The sequence below is a fragment of the Scyliorhinus canicula genome, chromosome 16 (genome assembly GCF_902713615.1).
Source record: "Scyliorhinus canicula chromosome 16, sScyCan1.1, whole genome shotgun sequence".
In the NCBI taxonomy this organism is placed as follows: Eukaryota; Metazoa; Chordata; class Chondrichthyes; order Carcharhiniformes; family Scyliorhinidae; genus Scyliorhinus; species Scyliorhinus canicula.
The window spans coordinates 94,448,588-94,461,990 of record NC_052161.1 but is presented as its reverse complement, the minus strand read 5'-3'; the positions used below and the strand labels follow the sequence as shown (position 1 = coordinate 94,461,990).

The 13,403-nt window shown below is 45.4% G+C and overlaps 1 protein-coding gene across 1 annotated transcript in view; it reads right to left on the bottom strand.

Moving 5' to 3' along the window:
- The window catches only part of zbtb40 (zinc finger and BTB domain containing 40), a 105,082-nt gene extending 96,452 nt beyond the window's left edge, over nt 1-8,630 (bottom strand). Inside the window, 2 exon segments of the mRNA XM_038773574.1 lie at nt 1,527-2,341; nt 8,480-8,630. Of these exon segments, the coding sequence (XP_038629502.1) occupies nt 1,527-2,286 (760 nt within the window). The 5' untranslated portion in view covers nt 2,287-2,341; nt 8,480-8,630.
- Nucleotides 8,631-13,403: the final 4,773 nt, after the last annotated feature.

Here is a 13,403-nt window from a genome sequence, read left to right as displayed (position 1 = left end):
GGGTTGCAGGGATAGGGTAGGGGAGTGGGTCTAGTGCAGACTCGATGAACCGAATGGGCTCCGTCTGCACTGTAGGGATTCCATGGATTGGGCAACGACGTCAAGAGTATCCACAGACTTTCGAATAGTGCAGAATTCATAAATTAACATTAGAGGGTCACATTCGAACATCCAAATTAGAAGCAGGATTCGGCCCTTTATCCTCTTGAGACTGCTGCTTCATTCAATAACATCATGGCTGATCAGATTGTGACCTCAACTCCACGTTCTGCCTACTTCAGACAACTTTTGACTGCCTTGCTGGTTGAAAATCTATTTACCGCAACCATAAAAATATTCAATGACTGTCTATTGCTCTCCAGGTAGGGGAGTTCCCTCAGAAAAACTCTTCTCATCTCCGGCTTAAATGGAAGATCCTTTATTTTTAAACAGTGCCCCCCTAGTTCGAGTCCTGACCACAAGAGAAATATATTTTCAGCATCCATCCTGTCAATTTCCTTCAGGGTCTTTTATATTTCAATAAGAAGTCTTACACCAGGCTAAAGTCCAACAGGTTTGTTTCAAACACTAGCTTTCGGAGCACTGCTCCTTCCTCACCTGAAGTACTCCGAAAGCTAGTGTTTGAAACAAACCCGTTGGACTTTAACCTGGTGTTATAAGACTTCTTACTGTGCTCACCCCAGTCCACCGCCGGCATCTCCACATCATATTTCAATAAGATCACCTTTCAATCTTCTAAACTCCAATGCATACAGGCCCAATCTGTCCAACCTTTCCTCATTGCGGGGAGGCTGTGGCGAAGCGGTATTGTTACTGGACTAGTAATCAAGAGACCCAGAATACTCTGGGATCCCAGGTTCAAATCCCACCTCTGCAGGATTTGCACTGAAGTCAATGCAAAATCTGGAATTAAAAGTCCAGTGATGACCATTGCCGATTGTAGTAAAAACCATCTGGTTCACTGATGTGCTTTAGAGAAGAAAATCTGCCATCCTTACCTGGTCTGGCCTATATGTGACTCCAGACCCCAGCAATGTGGTTGACTCTTAACTGCCCCTCAAGGGCAATTAGGGATGGGCAACAAATGCTGGCACAGCCTGTGATGCCCACGTGCCATGAACAAATAAAAAAGTCCTCCCCATCCCAGGTAACAGCTGAATTGCTTCCTTAATTGAACAAGGAAACCAAAATGGCACACAGTGCTCTAGATGTGGTCTCACCAAGGCCCTTTCCACCAGCAATCTTTCCCAAAGTAGTCAACCAATAACAGTTATATATTAATACTGCTACAAAGGTTGACCTGAAATATTAAAGAACCAGAACTTGCCAAAACACAATTATTGTTGGCTTGGTAACCACATCAGAATCCTTTCCCATCTCTGATTGAGAGCGTTTGAGAGACATTTCCTATGAACCTGGCTGTTTCATTGACTGAAACTCACCAAATGACATTTCATTGATAAACATCTGTTCACTCTGGTCACAAAGATCAATTCAAAGGGAAACTCTACAGTACTGCGCTGTACCTGATATTGTGAGCTTCCCCTTGGCTGGCTCACTGACCATTTCGCCACCCTCAGTACAACCTGAGGAATTACTAACATCCTGGATGTTACCGATATTGCTTTCTGCTAAGTCTTCTTGGTGCTCAGCACCTTGTTTCAGATCAACAGTATCACCAAACACAATATTCTCCTCAGAGGGGAATGCATCTCCAGTGCTTTCTAAGCCTTCAACGTCAGTACAGTTTAATACTTCCAGGGACATGCTTTGCTCAGCTGCCCCATTTATTTCAGTAAGATTAGGAGTAGACTCAACCTTATCCGATTCTTGCATTGTGCAACACTGATTTGAGTCTGTTGCACTTTGTGTCTCTAGATGCTCACCTACAGCAGGGCTAGACACCTGCAATTCATTTGCCACAGTGTGTTTCATTAGATTTGCTACAATGTTTTTGCAGCTTACTGCGATATCAAACATTTGCAAATTGTCAGCAACAGAAACCACTTTTGTAAAGTTGTGCTTCCCTGGCGGAACTTTCCCCGTATAGACCATCTCCAAAAGAACAGCAAACTCTGCCGGGCAGACAACGGCTTGGTCAATGGAAATCGTGTCCGTGTTGTCCAGCAGAGATTTAAAGAGCAAGCTGGAGGCGGCCAGTACGAGTTTGTGTGCTCGAAACTGAGTGTTTCCGATAAGTAAGGTGCAGTCACAGAACTGTTCCTCTTTTCTCAGGGTATACAGCTGCTGCATCAGCTGCCTGCCGTAGTTTGGCAGCTCCATCATGTCAGGCTGCTATCGTGTCAGGCAGCTTCCTCAGGATAGTTCTTCCAGGTGCCATCTTTAAATAGTAAAGAAAGATTCTTGTGACATTTCAGCATAATTAGAACATAGAACATAGAACAGTACAGCACAGAACAGGCCCTTCGGTCCTCGATGTTGTGCCGAGCAATGATCACCCTACTCAAACCCACGTATCCACCCTATACCCGTAACCCAACAACCCCCTCCTTAACCTTACTTTTTAGGACACTACGGGCAATTTAGCATGGCCAATCCACCTAACCCGCACATCTTTGGACTGTGGGAGGAAACCGGAGCACCCGGAGGAAACCCACGTACACACGGGGAGGACGTGCAGACTCCGCACAGACAGTGACCCAGCCGGGAATCGAGCCGGAAATCAATCGAAATTGATTTGTGTTCTGTAACAGATCAGTTTATCATAAAGTAAAAAAACATAGGAACTAGGAGGAGTGGGCCATTTGGTTCTTCGAGCCTGCTCCACCATTCAATATCATGACCCTTGTTCTAGATCATCCCCACCCACCCCCCACCCCACCCAAATTGCCCAGCCAGAGGAAACAACATCCCCGCATCCAGTCTGTCCAGCCGTCAGAATGTCATACGGTTCAATTAGATCCCCTCTTGTTCTTCTAAACTCCAGTGAATACAGGCCTGGTTGAAGCAATCTCACCTCATATGACAATCCTGCCATGCCAGGAATCAGTCTGGTGAACCTTCACTGCACTCCCAACAAACACTAACTCTATAATAATAATCTTTATTGTCACAAGTAGGCTTACATTAACAGTGCAATGAAGTTACTGTGAAAAGTTCCTAGTCGCCACATTCCGACGCCTGTTCGGGTACATAGAGGGGAAATTTAGAATGTCCAAATTATCTAACAGCAAGTCTTTGGGGACTTGTGGGAGTAAATCGGAGCACCTGGGGGAAACCCACGCAGACATGGAGAATGTGCAGACTCTGCAGATGGTGACCCAAGCTGGGAATTGAACCTGGGACCTTGGCGCTGTGAATCAACAGTACTAACCACTGTGCTACTGTGCCACTCCTCCACAGATACCGCCAGACCCAAGATTGAGCAGTTGAGGCCTATACTCTCTAGAGTTTAGAAGAATGAGTGGAGATCAAATTCAGGTATTTAAGACGATAAAAGGTTTGGATAAAGTAGACGTGGAGTGGATGTTTCCTCTTGGAGAGCATTCTAGAACAAGAGGTCATATCTCTAGATAAGAGGTAGCAAGTTTAAAATAGTGATGAGGAGAAACTACATCTCCCAAAGGGTCGCTAATCTGTGGCATTCACTATCCCAGACTGCAGTGGATGCTGGGACAGTGACTAAATTTAAGGAGGAATGATAGATTTTTAATTAGTAATGGTTTAACCAGTTACGGAGAACAGATAGGACAGTGGAGATGATGCCTTGATGTGATCAGCCTTGATCGCACTGAACAGTAGAGCAGGCTCGAGAGGCTAAATTGTCTACTCCTAGTTCTTATTTTCTAAGAAAGAACCATTCGGCATAATTCCACCTTCTAGCTCTTCGTCTGTAGCCCTGTAGGTAACAGTACCTCAAGAACAAATCTGGTGTTTTTGAGTAATATGGGGATTTCTTGATTAATAAGGGGATCAGGGGTAATAAGAAGGCAGGACAATGGGGATGAGGAACATAAAAGCCATGATCGTTTGGCAGAGCATACTCGATGGGCCAAATGGCTTAATTCTGTGCCTATATCTTACGTCAATGGTATTTTCTTTGCTTTAATTTCTGATATCCAGCGTCAGCAGCATATTGTTTTAATTTTACATATATAAAATATTGCATATCACTACAGATCCTTATTCAGCAATCACTTGAACCAATTCGGTTTACCAACAAAGTGACCTGATGATCTTGTCCATTAGCCTCCAGAACCAAACACGTTAACAGTATGAACCAACTTTTTCATCCACCAGAAGCTAATGTTACAACTTGTGCAGTAAGCAAGTGGAGACACAGGAATATGTTTGGTGTTTGATCAGTGCAGTCACACTCACACTGCTTCATTTCTCTCTGGCTATCTGGCCTAGCCTTCATTTTTAATACCATTAAAATCATGGCGAATTCAAGAAGTGAAATACCAGTGATTAAGCCATTTTAGGTAATGCAACATTTTGTTCCTAAATTTAGAGTGTCCAATTCATTTTTTCCAATTAAGGGGCAATTTAGTGTGGCCAATCCACCTACCCTGCACATTTTTGGGTTGCGCGGGCGAAACCCACACAAACACGGGGAGACCCAGAGCTGGGATCGAACCGAGGACCTCGGCGCCGTGAGGCAGCAATGCTATCCGCTGCACCACCATGCTAAATAAACAAGATGCTGGTCAGGAATAGAGTTATGTGGATCCTCTGAAAAGTTAAGCGGAACACTCAGGACATCTGACATTTGTGTGCCATTCAGAGGTTTTACTGTTTCTGATTACATTTTCAGGATTTGTTCACAATGAAGCACAGGCCTACTATATGTAATCGTGTGCCCATGTAGGTGGAGTAGCTCAGCATGACTGGCATACTATTGCAATCCCAGACCACACCCCAACAGTGTCTAGATACTGGACAGAAACCCCAATTTTTATTTTTATTTTGTAAGACTGTGAAGAAAGGATACCTCGCTCCAGGAATGATTTCACAAAGAAATAAGGATGTGGTATATTAATACAAATTTAATTACTAACGGTATTTAACATCACCCCACAAAATAGCTTACAATTACCCCTTAAACAACGTTAATCAGTACAGTGAATACAATACCCTTAACTGATAGCTTTATTACCACTCAAACAACAAGGGGAATAAAAAGACTCAGCTTTCAATCCACCTTTAAACCATTGGCACTCTGGAATACATGCTTTACATAAATGTTCTTTGAGAAAGAAAGATCGTTTGACACTGCTTTGAATAAAAGACCCGAATCATGCAGAAACCTTGGCTGCATTTCTTCAGAAGATGCTTCTCAGCATGTTTCAGCTGCCCATCCTCTCAGACAAGTCTGCACTGCTTGAAAGACTGTTGATCTCTCTTAACTGAACTGCAGTGAGAGGAAACTGCTTCACTTCTGGCCGCAGCTTCATTCAGCTCATAACTGACCTGCTTTCTGCAAACTGCCCGATGCCTTAGCTCCACCCATCAACAGCATCATCTTACCAAGCTGAAATCTAATTAACTCCACAGCGAGTCAATCACAACAAAATTCCATTAACCCAAACGTTTTACGATACTTTAATTGCACCGCTGGCTCCCAAACTTTCAAATTAGAATTTAATTTAAAACATGACTGCAGCAGTCACACACACGCAGACACAGACAAATCCAGGCTTTTAACCCTTTCTGCACCAAATAAGTCCCGAAAGACATGCTATTAGGTAATTTGGACATTTTGAATTCTCCCTGTGTACCCGAGCAGGCATCGGAATGTTGCAACTGGGGGCTTTTCACAGCAACTTCATTGCAGTGTTGGGGCTGATTTAGCTCACTCGGCTAAATCACTGGCTTTTAAAGCAGACCAAGGCAGGCCAGCAGCATGGTTCGATTCCCGTACCAGCCTCCCTGGACAGGCGCCGGAATGTGGCGACGAGGGGCTTTTCACAGTAACTTAATTGAAGCCTACTCGTGACAATAAGCGATTTTCATTTCATGTCAGCCTATTTGTGACAATAAAGATTATTATAAATATTATTAAACCTATAACACAATACATCTGAAATTCCTACATTCATCGTAATACTCTGCTGGTTAGCATATGGTGGCACGGTGGTTAGCACTGCTGCCTCACAGTGCCCGAGCTCAATTTTGACCTTGGGTTACTATCTGTGTGGAGTTTGTACGTTCTCCCTGTGTCAACGTGGGTTTCATCCTACAATCCAAATGTGCAGGATAGGTGGATTGGCCATGATAAATTTCCCCTCAGTGACAAGGGATGTGGAGGTTAAGTGGGGTTACGGGGTTGCAGGGATAGGACGGGAGACTGGTTAGGGCGCTCTTTCAGAGGGTTGTTGCAGACTCGATGGGCCGAATTGCCTCCTTCTGCCCTGTCGTGATTCTATGAATATTGGTGATTCAAAGCCAACATTAGGATCGAAACGCAGTACAGATTGAATGCTGCACTGCCAGACTTGCCCTCCTCTTTCAAACAGAACAAGAAGTTAAGATTCTGTTGCCTGGTAAGTTACTGAAAGAGTTAGCCTAAGAAATAGGAACGGTGTAGATTATTCAGTCCTCAAGCCTGCTCTGCCATTCAATAATATATAACTGACCTTAACCAATATCAGCAAAAACACACCAACCACATCCCTCAGTCCCCAAAAGTAAGATAAGTAATAGATATGGAGGGGATGTTTCCTCTCAAAACAGCATCCAAAACCAGGGCACAATTTGAAAATAAGAGGTCGCCCAGACGAAACTCATGAATCTTTGGAATTCTCTTCCAGAGACTGTGTGGGTGAACAGTAAGTTTACAGATGACAAAGATTGGCCGGGTGGTTAATAGTAAGGTTGAGTATCTTGGGTTACAGGAAGGTATAGACGGGATGGTCAAATGGCAGAAAAGTGGCAGATGGAATTTAAGCCTGAAAAGTGAGAGATGATACGCTTTGGAAGGAGTAAGTTAACAAGAAAGTATTCAATGAATAGGCTGACACTGGGAAATTCTGAGGAACAAAGGGACCTTGGCATGTGTGTCCATAGATCTCTGAAGGCAGACGGGCAAGTTAATAGGGTGGTGAAAAAGGAATTTGGGACACTTGCCTTTATCAATCGAGGCATAGATTACAAAAGCAAGGAGGTCATGTTGGCATACGGAACTTTGGTGAGGCCACACTTGGAGTACCGCGTACAGTTCTGGTTGTCACATTATAGGAAGGATGTGATTGAGGTGGTGCAGGGGTGATTCACCAGGATGTTGTCTGGGATGGAACATTTAAATTATGAAGTGAGGTTGGTTAGGCTTGGGTTGTTTTCACTGGAGCAGAGAAGACGGAGGGGTGACCTTATCGTGGTGTACAAGATTATGAGGGGTATGGACAGGGTGGATAGGGAGCCACAAGTTCAAGGTGAGGGGCAGGAGCTTTAGGGGTGTTTTGAGGAAAAATCATTTTACCCAGAGGTTGGTCACGGTCTGGAATGCACTGCCTGGGAGGGTGGTAGAGGTGGGGTGTTGTCCTTTAAAAAGTTCCTGGATTAGCAATTGGCAGGTCAAAACATTCGAGGCAATGGGCCACGTGCTGGCAAATTGGATTAGCTAGGCAGGTCAGGTGTCTTTCATGTGTCAGTGCAGACTCCATGCCCCAAAGGGCCTCTTCTGCACTGTATTATTCTGTGATTCTGATTGTGTTGTAGAGAGAGCAGTGGAGGCTGGGTCACTGAATGTATTCAAGGTTGAGTTATACAGATTTTTGATCAACAAATGAGTCAAAGATTATTGGCAGGCGGGAGAGGAGAGTTACTCGTTTTTTTTAAATAACCTTATGTTAATTGCTTTTGGACTCAGTGTATAAACTTACTATTTACATAAGTCAAGTGAAACTTACAAACATAGGAGATAGCCAATCAGCCCCTCAAATCTGTTCCACCATTCAATATGATGGCTGGTCTGTTTGTGTTGTGTTCCACATTCCCCTGACAACCTTTGATTCCTTCGCCCAACAAGAATCTTTCTACCTCTGCCTTAAAAATATTCCTGTTGGACTTTAATCTGGTGTTGTAAGACTTCTTATTGTGCTCCCCTACGTCCAACGCCGGCATCTCCACACCATTAAGAATATTCGGCGGTCCCGGCTCCACCTCCGCATGAGGCAGAGTTCCAAAGCCACCCACCTCTCGAATTGGCCTTTCCTCTTGTGTGAAACATGTACTGGGGGCAGTGCAGCAGCAACACGTTTTTAAACAAATCACCTGGGCCGATACCCCAGCTGCAAAGGGAAGGGGGCTGGACACAGAATTTATTCTTCATTCACGGTTCCAGAGAGGGATAAAAACCCACAACACCGAAATGTTTCGCAACATTTAACAGCTATCACAACATTCCGCAGAATCTGCACTTCTTGTGATGCCTCCACAGTCGAATAGCTGCGGGCTGGCTCTGGCTCACGGTACTGGCCCCGGGCTCTCCGACCACCACGCCGAGCCCCACACTGACCTGTCCCTGCTCACTGACTCGCCAGCTCCCCCATTCCTCAGCTGCCGGAACCCCACCATCTCCAAGCAGCCTGCTGCCACCAAGGGCTCTCACCAGTTCCTGACCTCTCCACCGGAAACAGTACTTCCTGCCGTCACATTGCCGAACCTGCCACTCGCGCGAAAATGCGCAGGCTCTGTGCCGGCAGCTCTGCCACAGTGCGCAGGCTCTGTGCCATCCGCTCTGCCACAATGCGCAGGCTCTGTTCCGGCCGCTCTGCCACAGTGCGCAGGCTTGGCGCCGGCCGCTGTGCCACAGTGCGCAGGCTCTGTGCCGGCCGCTGTGCCACAGTGCGCAGACTCGGCGCCGGCCGCTCTGCCACAGTGCGCAGGCTCTGTGCCGGCGGCTCTGCCACAGTGCGCAGGCACGGCGCCGGCCGCTCTGCAACAGTGCGTAGGCTCGGTGTGCTGAGATTGGCAGAGTTGCATTGATATGGCTCCTTGCTCATCCTTGAGTCTCTGACAGGGCAGTGACTGGTATAATGGAGTAAAAGAGAAATGTGACAAAGAGCAGATAATATCCACGATGTGGAGATGCCGGCGTTGGACTGGGGTGAGCACAGTAAGAAGTCTTAACACCAGGTTAAAGTCCAACAGGTTTGATTCAAACACGAGCTTTCGGAGCGCAGCTCCTTCCTCAGGTGAATGGCGAGGTATGTTCCAGAAACATTTATATAGACAAAGTCAGAGATGCTGGACAATGCTTGGAATGCAGGCATTTGCAGGTAATTACAGATTTGCAGGCATTACAGATCCAGGGAGAGGGATAATCACAGGTTGAAGAGGTGTGAATTGTCTCAAGCCAGAACAGTTGGTAGGATTTTGCAAGTGCAGGCCAGATGGTGGGGGGGTGAATGTAATGCGACATGAATCCAAGATCCCTGTTGAGGCCGCACTCATGCGTGCGGAACTTAGCTATAAGTTTTTGCTCGGCAATTCTGCGTTGTCGCGTGTCCTGAAGACCGCCTTGGAGAACGCTTACCCGGAGATCAGAGGCTGAATGCCCTTGACTGCTGAAGTGTTCCCCGACTGGAAGGGAACATTCCTGCCTGGTGATTGTCGCACAATGCCTGTTCATTCGTTGTCGCAGTGTCTGCATGGTCTCGCCAATGTACCACGCTTCATGTCGCATTACATCCACCCCCCACCATCTGGCCTGGACTTGCAAAATCCTACCAACTGTTCTGGCTTGAGACAATTCACACCTCTTTAACCTGTGATTATCCCTCTCCCTGGATCTGTAATGGTTTCATTACCTGCAAATGCCTGCATTCCAAGCATTGTCCAGCATCTCTGACTTTGTCTATATAAATGTTTCTGGAACATACCTCGCCATTCACCTGAGGAAGGAGCTGCGCTCCGAAAGCTCGTGTTTGAATCAAACCTGTTGGACTTTAACCTGGTGTTGTAAGACTTCTTACAATAATATCCACAGCATTGTTGTACTGCAAAGGAGGACATTATGTTCACACATGCCAGCCCCTGTCTCCCCCCCCCCCCTCACAAATCAAACAGGAAGCATTCAAATATGCATACATACAAATTAGGAGAAGGAGAAAGCCACTCAGCTCCTCAAACCTGCTCCACCATTCAATACGGTCATGGCTGATCTGATTGTAACCTCAACCCCACATTCCTGCCGACCCCTGATAACCTTTCATCCTCTTAGAATAATTTAAATTTAAAAGGAGAAAGTGGGAGAATCTAGAACTGTTTAAAAATAAGGGTTGTCCATTCAAAAGGGAGATGAAGTGAATTTTTTCTCTCAGAAAAGGTCTTCCTGAAAATAGCACAGAAGAGGCATTTCGGCCCATCGAGTCAGCATCGATGGATGAAAGACACCTGGCCTGCCTACCTAATCCCATTTGGCAGCACTCGGCCCATAGCCTTGAACATTATGATGCGTCAAGTGCTCATCCACGTACTTTTTGAAGGATGCGAGGCAACCCGCCTCTACCACCCTCCCAGGCAGTGCATTCCAGACCGTCACCACCCTCTGGGTAAAAATGTTTATCCTCAAATCCCCCTAAACTCCTGTCCCTCACCTTTAACTTGTATCCCCTCGTAACTGACTCTTCAATAAATTAATTAACAACCATCTCCCTTTGTGCAAGCATGACTCTGACTGGGGGGAGGGTGAAAAAGGGGAAAAATCTGTCAAGGCTGATTGTTGGGAAGTATGTTTTCCGGGGTGTTTATTTGCTATAACCTGTTTTGATACATGTTTGTAATCAAATACATTTTTTAAAAAAAGCATGATTCTGACTCCAACCAGCAGAGGGGTCTCCCCGATTCTCACTGCCTCCAACCCTGCCAGGATTCCCCGATGCCGCACTCGACCAAACATTGCCTTTAGGTCAGTGACTGTAACGTCTGGAGGGACATAACACTGCTGTCAGTACCGAGTAAGATCTTCAGCATGGCACTATTCAACAGATTGAAAGTGGGTTTTAACATCTTCCAACTCTTAACCCACTCTGAATATTTTAAAGGCAAAGCTGGATAGATTCTTGATAAGCAAGGGTTATCGGGGGTAGGCAGGACCCGGGTTTGAAGTTACTATCAGAGCAGTCATGATCTTATAATAATAATAATAATAGCTTATTATTTATTGAGTAAGATAATTAGACAGCAGCAGCAAGGGAAATCACACTTTTCAGATTGGTTCAATCAATTTTCAATCAAGTTCACAAAACTTGCATAATTTCAAAACTTTTTGGGCAGGATTCTCCATTTCTGAGACTAAGTGTTGACGCCAAAGCAGAATCCGTGGACATTTAAGACAGAAAAACCGGCGCCACAACAATACCGATTCCAGTATCATTGAGGGGCTAGCACCGGCGGTACATAGGACACAATCGATTCGAATGGGAAATGGTGCCGAATTCGGTGGTTTCGCTATTGACACCCAAGGCTGACAAGCTGCAGCCGGATATAAACAATTCTCCCCCACACACACCATCCCAGCCAACAAGATGGCAGCGAGGAAAGCTGCCCCGAGGTTCACAGACACTGCGCTGTGGACCCTATTGGGCATGGTGGAGGAGCAGCGGATGAGCCTGTACCCCGGCCCGGGAAGGAGGCAGCCAGCCGCCGCCATTCATCATGTAGGGCACAGGTGGCAGAAGCCGTGAGCGCTATGGGAAATACTGTCCAGACAGAGTAGCAGTGTCAAAACAAACTGCACAACCTCCTCAGGGCAGCTAGGGTGAGTAGGCAACAGTGTGCCGCTGGCACAAACCCCGTCCCACACATCCATAACCCCCACCCCGCTCCCCCCGGAACACGGCAGCACATGTGGGTACCCATACCGGCTGCCATAGCCGGGTGACCTGGCCATTGAGGCCATCACCTATCCAACACCTGGGCTGCATCCATCAGATTGTCTAACACTGTCGCTGTCGTTTTATTGTCCGCCCTGTTGTGTGAGAGTACCTTTAAGAAATGGGTGTTTATAAAATAGCTGTGGTGAGTAATACCTTTAAGAAATGAGTGTTTGTCACATGGCTGCAGTGATGACAGAGAGTGGGTGGAGCTGGCCTGTCTGTCTGCTTTTACTTTTGCTTTGAACAAAAGTTGGTGTGTGTCTGTGAGTTTTAGTTTCGTTTTAAGAGCTGGATAGCTGCAGGCAAAGCAAACAGCTGTATAAGGATCTCTCTCTGCAATCGAAAGACTGTTTCCAGATCATTTGAGGATTTAGTGAGAACTCATGTGAAAGAGCAGAGGGTTAAAACTGTGAGGTTAGCAGCAGAAATGGCAGATGATTATGAATTAGTTCATTAATCAAAGCTTGGTTTTCGAAATCAGTTTCAGCCTGAGAGGGATAGAAACTGGGGAAAAGAGAAATACTCAAGTGGAGGTAAAGGAGATCTGATGGGAGATAATAAGGATAGTACCTCAGATTAAAAAGAAATCCATTAGGGTGGAAGAGACATGAAACGTTTCAAATGTTTTCAATGTAATGAACTAGGCCATGTAAAGTCACAATGTTGGTGGTGGAAGAAAAGCTCTGGGAAGGCTGATGTGGATAAGACAGTGGGATTTGTTAAAGTGGTGAAGGAAAGCCCAAGTGAAGCAAAGGAAGTGCAAAAGATTGTACAGCCTGATCAAGAGATGATTGATAAGAAGGTGCCAGATCTCTTTAAAAACAAATACTTGTGTGAGTAAAGTTTGCTCATGTGTATCAGAAGGAGCAGGTAAATAAGTCGCAATTTTAAGAGAAACGGGAGCTAGTCAATGTTTAATGGTAAGAGATGAGGAATTGTGTAGTTGTGTAGAAAGGTGGTAATATATGGAATTCAGGGTGAGAAGAGTAGAGTTCCATTTTATGAGGTAAGGTTGAAAAGTCCAGTGAAGAGTAAGAGTAATAGAGAAACTATCTTGTCCAGGAATACAGTTTACCTTGGGTAATGATATAACTGGATCACAGATGGGAGTGATGCCTACTGTGGTTGATAAGCCAGTGGAAAATCAGACAACTGAAGTGTTGAAGGACGACTATCCTGGGATTTTTCCGGATTGTGTAGTAACAAGGTCGAAAAGACACAGTTTAAGACAAGTGGAGAAATCAAAGAGTGAAGGTAAAATTGAAATGCAATAATCAGAAATGATTTTTGATCAGATGGTTGAGAAAGAACAAGAACAGGTGGAGGATGAGGCGGATATTTTTAGTTCAGGAAAATTGGCAGAGTTACAACAGAAAGATATAGAAATAAAACGGATGTATCAAAAAGCATACACGGAAGAGGAATCTGAGTGTATAACAGAATGTTATTACCTTAAAAATGATGTCTTGATGAGAAAATGGAGACCTTTACACAGGCAGGTGGATGAAAAGTGGGCAGAAGTTCATCAAGTGGTATTGCCGGTACAGTATAGAAAGGAGG